The sequence below is a fragment of the Perissodus microlepis genome, chromosome 1, assembly GCF_051167445.1.
Source record: "Perissodus microlepis isolate ML-2025 ecotype Zambia chromosome 1, ASM5116744v1, whole genome shotgun sequence".
Lineage (NCBI taxonomy): Eukaryota > Metazoa > Chordata > Actinopteri > Cichliformes > Cichlidae > Perissodus > Perissodus microlepis.
In genome coordinates, this window is record NC_140461.1 from 23,041,876 (window position 1) to 23,059,096 (window position 17,221).

General features: G+C 40.4%; 1 protein-coding gene across 2 annotated transcripts in view; it reads right to left on the reverse strand.

Annotated features, from left to right (window-relative positions):
- The window catches only part of acsf3 (acyl-CoA synthetase family member 3), a 41,647-nt gene extending 29,138 nt beyond the window's left edge, over window positions 1–12,509 (reverse strand). The window contains exons 1-4 of one of the 2 annotated variants that reach the window (XM_084936094.1): window positions 12,451–12,509; window positions 7,974–8,781; window positions 5,266–5,421; window positions 1,357–1,511 (exon numbers count right to left, since the gene is read on the reverse strand). In XM_084936094.1, coding sequence (XP_084792220.1) covers window positions 1,357–1,511; window positions 5,266–5,421; window positions 7,974–8,693 — 1,031 coding nt within the window. In that variant the 5' untranslated portion in view covers window positions 8,694–8,781; window positions 12,451–12,509. The other variant, XM_084936101.1, reaches the window with a different exon arrangement.
- Window positions 12,510–17,221: the final 4,712 nt, after the last annotated feature.

The following is a 17,221-nucleotide window of genomic DNA, read 5'->3' on the forward strand; positions in this document are numbered from 1 at the left end:
TCCAAGGACCTGATTTGTGAGAGTCAGTAAGCATAGGGTTGTGCCTTACAGTATTCTATAAACTGCAGACTGTTTATGAAAAATATACAGAGTGCAGCATGGGAGAGATGATTAGCAGCACAAAGGAAGCAAAATAAAAACACAGATGCCGCACACACTTGTAAAAGAAACTGTGGCAGTGAAAATTATTAAGAAGCAAAACATGTACTGGAAATGTGGTGTGACATTAATACACCATCCACAAAGGTCAAAAGATTATCAAGTAGCAAGAAAACATAATAATGTAATAATAATGCATGCCACGAGTGCATACACACAGAAAGGTGACAAATGAAATACAAATGAAAAGAACTACAAGTGTCTCAGGGCCAAAATAAACTTTTAAAAACAGGCTTAATGCTTCTTGGGACTGACTTTGCTTCAGGTTTGAACACTTCAACACTTCTGGGGAGGAGCGCAGTCTGACACGCACGTCAACCACACCTTCATGTGGTTTTCAGCTCGGTAAAAGGAGCAAAGATGGCAAGAGAGGTGAGTTGGACAGGTACATGTTGTTGCTCCAAAAGCAGCCGAAATTGTTAACTGTGGTTTGATGCATAGATTTGGTTTATCTCCGCGGTCAACAGCTGCAGCTGCATCAGTCATTGTTACACAGAACTTGCTGAGGTAGATGAAGCACTGTAAAACTTCAATTTGTCTCACAAATGAACCTTTATTTTCCAATTTTGCTTTTTTGTCTTCTTTGAATGTGAACCGAAAACACTGCCAGGATAGGGTGATGGTCAATGGGCCCAATTGCTAATCACTAATGCATCTGTCAGTTAGCTGAGCTACTAACATACAGATGTTTGGAGCCCAGAGACTGGCTTACAGCCAAACTCAAACGTTTGTGCTGTCATATCCTGCTCTGTCAGGTAAAGTCAAGGCTTCAAGTTGAAGGACTTTTCACCAAAAATACTCTCCATCAAAGTCATCTGGACACGGCTGTCTGCACATACATAAATACTAACAGGAATGATGAAGAGCCCAAAATGAATGAACTCAGCAACATTAAATTTCCTCTTTAAATTGCCTAAAGCATCCAACTATTGGGTGATTAAAAAAGATGATAATCTCCCAACTGATGACAAAATGCATTAATATTAACTTTAATTAAGCTCTATACATCCCTGTGAAAAGGACATTTAGGAAACACTGCATAAAAACCCTGCATTAAACCATTCAGTGCTACATTATATTTGCTCTGTTCTTAACCATTTTGCCACCAATCAATATGTACTCATACATACATGGAAGTATTCACAAATACAGCTACTTGTGAGTAAAATCTTGTGGCACAGATTCCACACCCAGTACCTTATTCTCTCTTTGCAGACTGCTTTGACAAAGTCCTTCACATGAGGCTGTGTGAAGTGCTGATCATAGTACTGGATCAGCTTAGAGTAAATAGTTGGCACGGCCATGAACACATTAACCATGGGAGCCTTGGAGCTCAACAGCATCTCCCACACCTGTGGGGGGAGAGAGGGAGAGAGATAAGCACAACACATAACTGAAGAAGGAAGGAGGAGGAGGAGAGATAAGGAAAATAAAAGCAGTATATCTAACAGTGGGGCATTGCAGACTAAATTATTAAATCCAGATTCATTCCATTAGTTTTAGAGGGAAAATAAAGTGACATTTTTTCATTTATTTGATGTAAATGGCAGAATAAAGTCCAGACAGCAGCCTCATATTAAACCTGTCAACATAATGCAGAAAAAAGACAAGTAAAAAATGCCCAGATTTCTAAAAGGTCAGGAGAAAGAAAATAGCCGGCTGCCCCGGACTGGAGCGGTATTGCCGGCCAGTTAAAAGACCTCGTGTGCAGCTACTTTTGACAAATGTGCTTTTCGACTGCCGCAAAAGGAGCCGCTCCCATCCTCAGCTGCGTCAGACGTGCCGCCTTCAACACCGGCGGGCACTAATGGACGCAAACGTGTGTCGCCAACTACATGCACATCTAAACATACTGTATGAAAATCACATAAACTCACTTGTTCAAGGACAAAGTCATTTTACACACCCGGCCCCGCCCACTCAACCTCATTCCTCACACACGCTCACACGTTGCAGTAGACGGCAGAAGGATAGGACGACAGCATGAATTAAATGAAGGTGAACGACGGCTTCTCTAAGTCACTCCCCCCGCACCACCGCCCACCACCAGTGCCCCCCTCCAAACTGTCTCTCCTCTCAGGCTACTCGATCTCACTTCTTCTTCATTCATTTTGCCTCTATTTTCCAAGTGCTCCGTTTTCACTCTACTTTCATCTCTGACCCCACATCCTCCCTTCATCTCTCCCCCCCTCCTCGTCTCTCACCCCCCTATCTCACATTCACTTACCTTCTCTCTCCATTTCGTAATTTCCTGCTTCACTGCCTCTGCAGTCTCTCTCTCTCTCAGATACATACACACCTAGACACATACTCACACACAGAAAAATGCACTCTCTCTCATCATTGCGCTCACCTGAAGTAACACCACATCCTTCTTAATGTGCCAGCAATTTCTAAACTCTTCCTTCCACTTCTCTTTTGTGTGACCCTCACATCACAGACTCACCCAATCTATTATCTACTAAACTATCTTCCAATCACTTCCTCTGCCTCTAATAAAAAGTCAAACACACAGACAAATACAACTAAGATTATTCAGATATGCCAACAGTACAATTTAATCAAATCCCAATCCAGTCTCCCAGAATAGCGTTACAGGCCGATCTAAAAATTGCAAGTAACCTGCGGTTCACGCGAAGAAATACAGAATAAAAGTTTGAAGAGAGAAAAGGATGATTAGCTGAGCGTGCCCTGACCATACTGGGTGGTGTCTATCAAGTGCAGTGAAGCGCTCCCACCAAGCCCACTCTAGGCGGGAGAGGAAGGCAATTTATGTCCGTCAAAGAGCTGGCCTCCACCTAGGGGACAGGATGCGGTGAGAACCGAGAGCTATGGCCTGCATCCTAAACAACTTCATGTGCCCTGCACTCAACTTAAGACCCGAAAACAGTTCTTCCCGAGAAGGCCCGATTGTTGAATGTCAATGTGCCAGCAGTGCTGATTCCTAAAAACTGTCAGGTAAGTTCACTCAGCTCATCTGTCTCAGTAAAGAACATGTCTTTCAGTTTTAAAGTTTTACGTACTGGGAAAAAATGTAAAATAATCTGGTCCTTAGTGGGTCTAAAAATTGGGTAAATAAAACCTCAGATGAGCAACAATATATGATCTTCAACTGTTTCATTTTTTTAAAAAAAAACGAAACCAAACAGCAGAATCAGTGTGTGAAAAACTAAGCCCAGCCTTACAAAACCACAGGGATTAAGAGCACAAGTAGCAGCCAGATGCTGCTAATCAAATGCACTTGATTAAGCAGACATTTTGGTAGCTTGCTGGTCTGGAGCATTCAGGTGTGTGTTAACACAATGCCAAGGTGGGAAGACATCAGCAGTGATCTTAGAGAAGCAACTGCATCGTATTTTAATGTTCGAGCATTTCACTGACCTTACAGTGGAGTAGACCTTGTTTTAGTAGCCAAGTCATTAACATAGTAGTATCAGCTATGTAGTTAGCTAAGTTTTTAATTAGTGTTTGCAGGTTCCTACAAACAGACAGCTTTTTTATATTCCTCGTGGATAATAGCTTCAGCTGTAGGCAGATTACCACAGTCCTTGACAGCAGTGTCACATTATCGGTGTCGTAAATGCTTCATGTGAAGCAGAGGTGAAAAACATCAGTGTTCAGGTTGCCAGTGTGTCTGAATTAGCAGATAATAAAAGTTCCTGCTATTGACGTTGATAAGTAGTATCAGTTCTTATATAAGACTTATCCTAATAGTTGACTCTTCCTAGAGAAGGCTGACTGTAACAGAGAGCAACCTGCTATACAGAGTGGCATATGGATTCTTACAGCCAAACACTTTCAAAATGCTTTATCTGTCTGAACTAGACAACTGGTGTATGAAACATTATTTTAAAAATGTCAATTTCACTTTGAATTACAGAACAGGCAGTTGTGAGTATTTCCAAGCAGCATTCCCATCAATCAGGCTACTTAAAAAAATGCCCTTGCCTGTTAGAATTTAAAAATTGATGCCTTAGCCATCCCTCTTGAGGAAAAACAATGACAGTAATATTACATTTGAGTAGTTGCTGTGATGAAGCAGTCAATAAGAAATCAAATAAATTAAAAAAAGAAAAAAAATCCGAGCAATGCTGTTTGAAACCCAGGAACGCTATCTGCTCCCGTCAGTCTAATACAGTACACTTGAAAAAGACTTATCTGTGATTTACTTGATCACAATTCCTGCACTGAAAATTCCCGACACTATCTCCAGGCAAAATCAGAAGAAAAAGAAATCAATGCTGGCCTCTGCTGCCTAGGGTACCCGTCAGAGATCTTAGGGGATAGAAGACGATCGATCACTTCATCAATGTACTGTAACTTCAGGAGGAGGAGAATAAAGGCTCTTTTTTTCTCTGAAGATGAGAGAAGGGGTTTTGTGGTTTGGCACACAAGGTCAGGGATAACAGTTGAATACTGATAGCTATATTAGTCTAGCAATACCCATGTTGACAGATACACATTTTCTTTAAGGTCGTTTCTTTTTCATTCACCTTAAGTGTCATGAAGTGGTAGACTTCCTGACGTACAAACAAAGAGAGCAAAAAACAGAAAGGCACACACACACACACATACATTAAAAATTGTGCATTTACACTTCAATACAGCTACACTTATATACACACACTTAGCACCCCATCTTCCCCTCCCTTCTCAGGGCCAAACAAGCACTATCATCCTTCAATGTCAGCTCATCGATTGATCTGCTGCTTAAGCCCCTGCCGTGTGTCGGCATTGGTCAGATACAAAGCCACACAGGGCAATTCATCACTGAGCCCCAAACACTTAGTTTTGACAGTGTGAGAGGGGGAAAGAGAGGGAGATGCAGACGGAGAGGAGATGAAGCGAGAAGAGAGGAGCAAGAAAAAAAGAGCAAAGGGAAAGGGAAGCACCAACTGAGAAAGAGGGATTCATGTGGAAAGAGGTAATGGTCTTTTTTAATCCATCAGGGTTGTCTGCAGAAGACCTCTCAATCTGAAAACTGTCTTTGCCTTATGATTAAGTTAGATGGAACCCTAAAAAAAGCCACTTTTGTTCACGGGGGATAATAAAAGATACTGTGTACTGTGCCGAGAGACAGAAGAAGAAGAAGAGTGCATCTCTGACCTTCTGAGGATGGAATTCGGGAAGCATGACACAGGTAGCGCCCACCCAGAGTGGGCACAGCAGCTTGTTAACGACGCCATGAACGTGGTGGAGAGGCAAGGTGTGCAGGATGACATCATCTCTGGACCACGCCCATTCTGAAACCAGACACTGGACCTGAGGGGTGGGCCGGAGCGGGTTGTTAAGATGTCATATTGTCTTTACAATAAATTACCTCAGTCAGCTTTCACTGTTACAGACATTTGTTACAATGATCTCCCCTAAGCTGTCGTTTGGTGCACTTCCAGATGGCAAAATTGATTTTTGTAACTTATTTGAATTCTTCCCCATTGTCACAGTACGCTATACTAGAGGAGACCAACAACAGCGAGGTTCAAATGAAAGGTTTTATCCTCAGCATACACGTTGCTGTTAGTAACAGGAGTATCAGGATCCCTGTGTTTTAACAACCTTGATCTTGATCCCTTTTATTGTATTTGTTTTGTTTACTGCATTAAAATTGGGAAAAATAACTTTTAAAAAGGCATTTTATTAAAAATAACATAAAATTACGTGTCTGATTTACTGTATTTTTTGTGATGTTGTTTACTTGCTGAACTTTTGGCACCCAGCTAATTTCCACCTGTGCACGTATGAGGTCTGACAAAGTCAAGAGATCCCTGTGAAACTGGTTACAGCCAAAAAGCACAATAATACTAAAAATCATTAAAACCTAACCCCACTCCACTCCACTCAGGTGGCTGCTGGTGTAGAAATCTGTATACACCTCATCAACAGTAATTTCTCCCTCTGTGCTGGGCAAACAAAACACAAAAAAAGAACTACATATTCTAAAGTTTATCATCGATGCTCTGCTGCTCTTAATTAAGGGTAGCTTAAACATCAGTGCAAGTCCATATACAGTTAGGTCCATAAGTTCTTTGACACTGACACAATTTTATAATTTTTGTCTATTCCCATCACCACAGATGACCACAAATGAGACTGAAGTGCAGATTTTCATCTTTAAATGTAATGCAGTCCCCGATTTTCAGTGACTCAAATATAAGTGGACAAACAGACATAACACCGGTGTTGAGCTTTATTAATATTAAATTCTGAAAAAAGGAAAAACATCTAGTTTTTTAGTCTATTAACTTTACTATAAAATGATTATTACTTTACACTTTCCATAATTCTCTTTTTAGTTTGATTTGCTCAAAACATTTCATTTGAACGAATCTTTTTCTTATATGATGCTTCAACACTGAAAGGCAAAAACATTTCCTACAATCACTCTAGTAATGAAACCATCAGACTAAGGACCTGCTTAGCATTAGCTAGAAATGGCCACGGTCATGTAAACAATACACACACGTAATTTTTAAACTATGCCACCAATAAAAGTATTATTATTTATTAATTTTGTTAAAATGTTTCAAGGTCTAAACTTTGTGAAACCAGGACTTAAATATCTTTAAGTATCTAACTTCATATTCAGCTTATCTATTATTGGTTATATTGACACAAATCTCAGTGAGAACATCACAAAACTAACACATGCAGATCTATAAACTGTATCTATGATTTTCTTCTTAAATTAAAGAACTGTTTAGACACCCCCAGGAGACATATTCCCTGATTAGCATCACCCTTGTTTTTTCCCCACTGTGCTTCCTGGATAATCACTAATTTATGCCATTAAAGATCTCCTGAAGTTTTTCTGTGCAATTTTAAGTGAAACTGACCTACATGCCTGGCAGTGTGGAAAATTACATCACTCTAAAAGGAGGCAGAACTTCGCTTGAAGTGAGTGAATGACTAAGTGAGTCTGTCTGGTTTTTTGTTTTTTTATTTTTTGAGAGGTAATGTCAGGTTTTTTTTTTAAATGCCTGCAGTGAATGTGATCATTAAGGTGCGCTGTGTCCAACATATTGTGCATAATTGTATTTAAAGAGATGAGCATCATGAACAGTGTCAGAGAATTAAATGCCATCAGGGCAAAAAACAAAAGACGTCTCCTGGTCGTACATGGCTGCTGGCTTGTGTTATGACTCTTTGAATCATTAAATTAATTCTGACATTTGTGTACATGAGCATCACCAACATGCATGTAGAACACTGAATCTGGTTGCCTGTACAAAATAACGTAAACAGAAATTTACCTTCACGTCTCCCCCCCTCAAAGGAACTTTTATTTTCTATGAAGTCACATTGATGGCCAAAAACATCAAATGATTTAAACTGATGCACTTCTGTAGTTTAATGCCAAACAAAATTATTCGTCAGGCCTTCCGTCAAATTTATTTTTTTCCCAATAAATTAAGCTTAATTAACCTTTTCTTTGTTTAAAATTTTCAGTTGTATAAATAAAACTGACTTTACAAAAGAAAAAAACTGTAAACAGAAATCCAGCAAAAACCTTCATTCCTTAAAAAAATAATCTTTCCAAGCAACAATTATGAAATCTTACAATAAGATAGGACTTATTTTTTATTGAATACTGTTATTAAGGACTTATACATTAGAAGAACACAAATAAAACCATCTAAACATTTAATAAATAACTGACATAAACTGATTTTAGTTGTACATTCACATAGCTTACAGCAAACCATGAATGCACTGTTAAAAGGTCTAATTTAAGAGACCCATAACCCTATGATAAAAAAAAAGAGCTAATAGCTTAATTTACTTTGGCTCCAGTGTAATTAATAGACATAATTTACCATTGCTTGGACGCTGCCGTGTGTATGCAGAACCCCTTTGGGTCGCCCTGTTGTTCCACTGGTGTAGATGATCATAGCTGGTAGATCAGCCCAGTCTGTGATGGCTGTCTCCTTCTCCTGTGCGTCTTCCTCACATAAAGCATCCAGGTCAGAAGTAGGGGGCAGCTTCAGACACGGCAGCCCGAGCTTCTGTGCCAGAGGTTCGAGGGTTTCAGTGTAGGGGTCCGCTGCCAGCAGCAGCGAAGTCTGGGAATCAGAAATGATGTACTCCAGTTCTGCCGGTGGGTGTTTTCGGTAGAGTGGCACCGCCGTCCCACCACTCATCCAAGTGGCCCACTGTGCTACTGTATAGGAGGCGTCATTAGCACACAGGAAGGAGACGCGTTTTCCTTCCAGACCTCCAAAGTCTGAGTTCAGAGCTGTACCGATTCTATTTGCAAGACCTAAACTGCGGCAGTACAGCTGCTTGTAGCTGTGGCTACCGCTGCTGTCTATGACTGCAAGCTTTTCTCCATACACTGGAGCTCTGGTAAACACCGGCTTCTGGTTTAGCCTTGATGAAGGTGCTGTAGTCCAGCTATGAGCCCTTCTCAGACCTGCCTGTCTTAAAATCCATTGCCCTGGCTCTAATGGACAATAAGTTAAGGAAAAGGCAGGTTTCCAGTGAGGCAAAGTCCACTTCAAATAGTGGCAAGCAGCGGTTATACATCCTGGCAGCATGTTTGACTTTTAGTTGTTTATACTCTCCACAGTTAGAAGCTCATTACGGCTCCATCATCAGTATCTTACATCTGCTCATAGTGAATATCTGTGGGTTGAAGTGAAAAACATTTGCGCTTAGTTTGATGAAGCAACACACAAAGTCATAAAGCCAAATCTGTATGTTTAACTTTGATCACCATGGATTCTTTCTGTGACAATTAACCACCTGATTAACCACTAGTTTTGGTTTTTGTAGATCTGCTGGTTGATGGTTACGAATACAAAACAAGCGCACTGATGTGGTCAGCTTGATAAAATAAATAACTGTTTAATTAAGCAACAAAAAAGATGATCTGGTTCCACCAGTGTTTGAATTTTTCATATATTATATCCAAAATAATTACAGGAATCACTCAGAGATACAGAGAGTCACTGGCTGAATTACATCAGTACTACTGAGCACCGTTTCACTAGTTTCACAAGTTTGGTAGCAGAACACATCTGGGATAGAGGAAGAAAGGGAGTGAGACCATGTGGCATCACTCAAAAAACACACAGGACTTTAGCGCATCTGTCACCAGCGTATAAGAAATTGAACCCGTGAATGATGATAATGAAATTTTTAGTGAGACATCGACATTTTCTTCAGATCATTAATTAGGCAGTTGGATCGGTTGTTGTCAGAGAAACGGTCCTTTTTTCACTGTGTTGGCTGACATTTTAACGTGGCATTTTTACACTGGCTGCACTGAGATTTCTTATCAGCCTGGTATTTACAGTAAACAAGCACGCTGTGTTAGATAGTGTGTCTGCAACCTTAGTATCTAAGCATAGACAATGCTATTTAATATTGTAGCGTGCAAGAACTGTGACAGTGACATCAGCCTCAGACACTATCAGACAGTTTCAAATGGTGTTGGTTTGACGTGTAAAATGTTGTGAGTAAATAAAAAAATGCTTTAACTGAGAAGTTTTGACCCATTTTGTGAGATACATTTTTGATTGTATTATTTCAAAATAAGTAGAGTACTGAAAAACACGCTGTGAAACCGCAGACGCTGGACAATTTCAAATACCTGAGGCTAGTAACACAACCAGTCTTATAAAAAAGCTCTGAATTACTTTTGTCCTGAGGCCTTTAACCCTCAGGGACTTGTACTGGGACACCACTCAGAGCTTTCTGACAGGTTGCTTCACCACATGGTAGAGCAGTAACAGCAGGGACTATAACATCCAAGAGAGGGTGGTGGCAATGCAAAAAATATAACTCATAAAGGATCTATTTCATTCACACAGCAGTCTGAGACAAACACACAATGAACATTAACCTTTGTACTCTATATAGTTAATGGTTTATGGGTCAATCCATGTCAGCTGACCAAATACTTTAAACTACAAGAATATACACTCTGGGATCATGAATGCTGCCTGAACATATGAATTAAACTAATACTAAACTAAACATGTGACTCTTTCTAAAAAATTATTTATGGGAAGGGGGGCTGAACACCACCACAAGTTTTAGATATGTTACTACAAGACAAAAGCCTTTCTAGATTTTTTTTTTAGGTGGTTTTATATTTTTGGAATATCACAATAACTTGTTTTTTTTGTCATAAAAACAAGAAAACGTGACGAATCAGGCAATACGAAACCTAATTCATGTTTTCCTATGAGCCAAGTCAGAGAAATTATGGAACATTCACACACTAAAACTATTTTTTTCTGTTCAGGAACGCAAATAAATAACAACTACAACTGGAATTAAAAATAACAATTTTTTTTTCTATTTTTTTTTTGTAAAACTATGGTTGAAAATTCATCAACAATAATGACATATTAGCATAAAGAACTGATTTTGATTTGATCTTCAAGAAATTATGATTTGAATAGTTTCATGGTACAGAGTACACTAGTGATGGGATTTCCGGCTCTTTTTAGAGATCCGGCTCTTTCGGTTCGGCTCACTAAAAAGAGTCGGCTCTTTCGGCTCCGAACCGGCTCTTCAGGTTGTTTTGTTGCTTTAATTAATTTATCATTAACAATAATATAAAATTATGCAGAAAAGGAATTACTAATGTAAAAAAAGTGGTTTTATTTATATATGGCCCCTAGAGACAAAGCACGTACAAACTCTAAAGCATATACAAACTCCAAAAAGCACGTACAAACTCCAAAACACATTTCTAGCGTTAATTGAACTTCCAAAACAGAGCTACCCAGATCACTTAAATTACACAATTGAAAGCATGTGTGTATTGTTTGTGTATTTATAGACAAGCACTCATATTTATTCAAATAATAAAAAAAAAAAAAAAGTTCATTTACCTGTTATTACCACACACCAAATCCGGTACTTGCTGGCTTGTGTAGCCACTAGGTAACAAAAGCTCAACACTGCGCCCTAGCATCCTGGAGCACTTCTGTTGTCTTTTGTACGTGATTCTGAGTTTGTACGTGCTTCTGAGTTTTTACGTGTTTTGGAGTTTTTACGCGTTTTGGAGTTTGTACGTGTTTTGGAGTTTGTATGTGCTTTGTCTCTAAGGGCCACCATAAATATACTTTATTTATTCACTCCACATAAAATGTAATAAATAAATCATATAATACAAAAAACAACTATTTACATTTTAAACTTTTAACTATTTAAATTTTCAGCTTTTTCCTTTTAAACAAATTTAACGTGAAACAACACAAAACACTGCAAACCACAACACAATTAAATATAAATTAAAATATTAAAACAAAAAGAAGATGCACATTCTCTGTCATATGGGCCTGCATGATTTCTGAATCCTTTATCATCTGCAACTGAAAATAGTGGATGATTACTATACCTTTCTAATGTGACGTTGTTGTCCCTCCCTCTTTTTCTCTCTGGCTCTGTTCCTGTGTAACTAACGCCCCTCCCCCCTCTGCCCAGCGCAAAGTACAGGCCGCGCATGCGGAGTTTAGCGGAAAAAAGGGCGAGAGAGAGGGTGAGAGAAAGAAAAAAAAAACCCTCACGGCTCCCAATAAGGAGCGGGCTCACGTCGTTCACTTCAAAGAGTTGGCTCTAAGAGCCATTTCGTTCGCGAACGACCCATCAGTAGAGTACACCTCATATGTGGAAATCAGTGTTCCCAATTTCAAGGCCTGGGTGTTTTATATTGAACTTTGCTACAGATTTGCTACAGATTTCCCGTCACAGTAGCGGATATTTAACCAAATACTTAAAATTACTCAAGGAATTCTCTAGATGCATCTATTTGAAATGGCTCCAACTGGTAGAAAGAAAAAGCTTGAAAATGCCCATGACTTCAACAGAAATGACTTCTCCGGGCTGGGGATTTTTCTAAAATTCTAAAAATCGGTCAATTAAGCTTTCACTGTTATAGTAGTTATTTAACATATATTGCGCTATTATTTTAAACATTATTTTAATCAATGATTAACAACATCGTGACTCTTTAATAGCATTAACATCTTTCAGTCACTTGTCGACTTAAACAGCTTTAAACAGCAACACCGTGAAGTTACATGAGGACGGACGATGATGAGGATGACCACCGACCGAAATAACCTCTTCATCTTAACGCCACTGTGTTCAGTCCAGGTGACTCTGACCGTCTCTGACTTTCACTTTATTCAGCGAGGACAGGTGACCGGACATCAGCCATGACATGAACGGTACACCTCCGCGTTTGACGGCTACAAACACAACGATATCTCGTAAAATAACACCCAGTTTCACTGTCTACACCTTTCTCTATGAACTATTTCACTTTCACCTTACCTACAATAACAGTCGGCATTTCTTGGAGTGAAGGACAGTGCCACGGCATTAAGCGTCCGGTTTGAAACAATAGTGGTTTAAACAGTTCCCGTCTCGTAAGTATACAGCACAAAGCCAGTTTCTGCAGGGTGGTTGACACTTTAAATACGCAGCTTTAATAACCCTTGAACAGTGTTTTAAATGATTTTTAATGATCTTACTTTATTAGTCTACAAAATAAAAACTTACATAAAATAAAATGACAATCACAAAGCAAAGCATGTCTGGATATAGCAACGCAAAACCAATGATCTTGTCTCTGCCTATCACTGTACTGCTGCTTTAAAACTCAATTAATTTTCCTATTTTGATGATTAAAGGGGCAAAACAATAATAAGAAATGAGTTAAATATCAGGCCAACAAAAAGATAGTTTCAGATAACTAAATCCTTAATTATAAACAAACTAGCATGAGCTGTGTTTTTCTGTCATCCCATGGTTATTAACTCAGCTTGGCAGTTGTTGGCATAACCTCCACCCACTTTACTGAGGACCTGCAGATCCAGTGGAGAAGCTGCTCACCAGAGAGGAGGACACGGGAGGGGAGAGCGGGACGTATACGCAGCCGCTCCACACAGTGCTGTGTTTTAGATCACGTGCCAGTCCCACCACGCAGTGTGCCAACTAGCTTGGCTGGCTTCATCATCACAGTGCAAGTGGGCACATTCAGCCGCCAGCTGGCAGTCGCGGGCCTCAGATAAGAGAATGGTACAGACATGGCACACGTTCAAAAAGTTTTCACTTCCCTCCCCAAACCCCCTACACTGCAAACGAGGATGGCATGTTCCTAAAAACTGGAGCCTTTGTTTCTCAGTGCTCCCCTCCACTCTCAGGAATAGTGGCAAAGACCACTCGTTCCCATTCGCGGGGAAAATGCTATTGAAGGGAATGCTATGCTACCCCAGCAACTATGTAATTTCCAGAGAATCCTTTATCTGTAGGGAATTTGGAGTCTTCAGTGTTTTTCTGACGCAGATGGCGCTGCCAGATTTTCGAAGAATTCAACTCAAAAATGACCGAATGTCATCTCTGATGTAATGAAATAAGGCGCAGAAGACCCGTGTTTTTGGATTTGTTTCCTGGAAGTTGGCCATGTCTTCGACGTGCGTTATGTGGGGACGGGAATCTGAGCCAGAGATTTATTTACAGCTACTTGTGACATGCAGGAATGGATGAACAGGGGAGGATAATAAAGATACGCTTGTCATGTAAGGACGAGACACGGCTATCGCAAGGAGTTACGGTTTTGGCTACATTGCGAAAAACGAGGGTTAGATGCAGTATATAGTAAGCAGAGGCTGGCATTCTGCTGTGGTGGCCTCCTGCCAGCGCGCCATTCAAAAAAGAACACCTTAAAGGATCTCGCCACTGATGGGCAGGATGGCCGCAAGCAGGCGCCAACTCTCATCTTGGCAAGGGACGGCATCAGAGGAAAAGAGAAAAGAGGGGACCCCCCACAGATCTGTGAGAGTGGCTGAGATGGTAACACAAACCGTGGGGAGTACCCAGGCATGTGTCAGGTTGGCATCAATGTGAGAATGTCTTGGCAAGCGTGCCGTTCTCTCCCCTCCCACCCCAGCTCACACACAAACACACTGTTGCCCTGCTTGGAACACATGGTACATCAGCAGCGGCATCTGGCCACGCTGACTCCTGGCAGCTGCGCTTCGTCTTCGCCAGTTGGGAGTCTTGGCACTGCCACTTCATCAACTACCTGTGGCTCCTCCTGGGTAAAAAAGGCGAGCGATGAATTATTCCGAGGCTGCAGCTGCAAACTTGACTTTCATCCAAGAGATTGGATGTAAACATATGACTGCCTCACGGAGCACATGCCACCCACATGCTAATGCACGGTTGACGACGTTGCTTGTGTCCTGCGCAAAGGGACATGGGTGTCCTTGCGCGATGGTGCGGTTCACTTTAAGGGAAAGTTAAAGGCTTGTGATAGAAGCAGCAGATGCAACTGGAAGCTTTTGCTTGACAAAAACAGATTTGAAAGCTTCAAAATAAGAAAAAGCAAATTGAGAAAAAGACACATTTAAGAGGCAGCGACACAGCTTTCTGAAGGACATAGGAATTTGAGCTTAGTGATCTTCATACAGCGGCATCAGCATGTCTTATTGTGTTGGGAAATAGCGTTGAATAGGCAAATCGAAAAGCCAAGGATTACTCTGAAAGGAATCTCACTACCATTTTGATAATGAACAAATGGACCTTTCAACTCTACAATTACCGCCTTACATTCCAGTTCTAATGGAGGTTTTGACAACTGAGGGCATTTATCTGAGGTTTTTTGAATTCATTTCAGCTGTGGCATCATGGATTGATGGCAAAGGTTAGGAAGATTACCTCCAAATGGAAGAAGAATTTTTGATAAAATCTTTGGGAGATGTGATCATAAAGCCGATAGACAGTATTCCCTGATGTTAATTTGTTTAAAGCTCTGTAGTTTTTTTTAAACTCTTGTCACAAATCATATCGTCTGCTGTTTCATAGCTGAGCTGCATTTAATGCCAGCTCTTCTCCATCATTCCAGAAAGGTTTGGGGGATTTCCTGAACTCTCAATTGATTTTTCTTGCGTTGAACACCTCGTGGCAAAAACCCAAATGTTTCAGTTTATCCCAAATGTCAGCTCTTCTTCTATCCAAGGCTGTTAGTAGTTATCCAAAAAGAAGAAGAAGAAAAAAAAATTACATTGTGTTTACAACGAGCCTTGTTGAGTTTTAATGACATTATGGGCACCCAGTCAAGTTATCGATCACATATTTTTTGTTTATGTTTATACATTAGGTAAAGTGAAGGCAGGCAGAGAAGGGAAGAGACATTAAGACGGCAAAAGGCCAAATGAAACACGAGGAATTCTTGCTATCCCCTCGCTTTCTGCAGAGTTCATGTTCTTCTCTCGGCTACTCGAGAACTGCCTGACCCAATTTGAATTCAAAACTTGTTGTGTTAGTATTTTTTCATCCTTGTTTCGAGAGCAACATTGTTGGCAAGCTGTTAAAATCTGTCAAAAGTTGAATAAATCACTCACTTGAACACATATAAACACACACACACACATTCTCACTTTTTTTTCTGTGGGTGTTAGTCATCTGACAGTGACCCAGTGGGAGTTTTTTTCTCCATCTGTGTCAGTCTGACCCATTTTTGCCCTCGGCCACATCCAACTGTTCCATGTCCCAAACATATGTGTGGTGGCAGGGGGATAAGCGAACCATCGCCGCGCGGGACCTGCAGACACACTGCAGATATGACACTGGACCCTGCTCTCCTGTCTGTCTGCTTCCCATAGCATATGTCATCACTGCTTCTTCTGCTTCTTTTCCTCCCCTGAGTCAGACGTGTTTCATCAGATTTGATTATCTGATGACGTGAAATTAATTTGTGCATCCTTCTTTTCTATACTGGCCTCAGTTTGTCATCCTGAGTCTGCATCTGTCTCATTAACTAATTTTTATTGAATGTGCACCTAGGGCTGGGCAATATGGCCTAAAATCCATATCACGGTATAATTTGAAGCATGTGCGGTAACGATATATATTGCGATATTTTTTTTTTCTTCTGTATAATGTATTTTACACACTATAAGGCGCACTTAAAATCCTTTAATTTTCTCAAAAATTGACAGTGTGCTTTATGTATGAATTCTGGTTGTGCTTACTGATCTCGAACCGATTTTATGTGCTACACAGCGCACAGAAATCTGTCAAAAATGTTTTAGTACGACTTTGGTAAGCTATGAAGCCGCACCGATTGATGGATTGTCGGAGCATTACGGCTACCGTAGTCAGGAGCCTCGCGGAGTAATCTGGGTCCTAAATTCTTTCATCTTTAATAAAATGATCAGCGTTGCTGCTTTACCAGGTGTAACAATTAAGTTTAACATCCAGGCATCCATGAAAACAGAATTTATTACATTTAACAAAGTTAGAAGTTAGCAGGAAGTTTCCACCTAAATATATATAGCATGTTCTGACTGAGAGATTTCTGAAAAATTCAAACGTACAGCTCTGCTATCACTTCCAACATAAATGAAGACAGAAAACTAAACAGCAGTGACTTTTGTAGGGTTACTGAAGTTGGGCTAGCTGGTATATAATGATGCTACGCGATCGCTAGCTACACAGCTATGTTAGCGTAACATTAACACAGTGAAGCTGGAGGATGAGCGCTAACTTTTTTCCACTCGATGAAAGTTAATGTGAGAGTTTCTGGTGGTTAGGGGCAAATGCAATCACATGGCAGGATGCTGTAAACGGACCGAACTTCAGTCAGGAAAACAACTGAGATAATCCATCCACAATACGAGGTTAGTCATTAATATACTGCAACAGCATGGGAATAGAGCAGCTGCGAGAGAATTCAGCATTAATGAAAAAAAAAAACAAAAAACAAAACTCACAAATTTCTATACTGAGACATCGAAATCTAGCACATGCTTTGATGAGGGGTAGGGAAGTGGAGGAAGCTCAGGTTTCGGCTTTCCTCATTTTCCAAAAGTGCTTCGTCTCTTTGCTATTACTGTCGCCCGGCATAATTTGCAGATGATGTTGTTTGTAGCCGCTGCAATGCTTTCGACCAAAACAGGCACAGCTTAATGACACCATCAACATGCGCTATCGTGGTAGAGCGGTATACCGTTGGCCAAATTTATATCGTTTCTACCGTATACCGTTTATACCGCCCACCCCTATGTGCACCTTTTATATTTCTTCTGTTTCTGCTGGC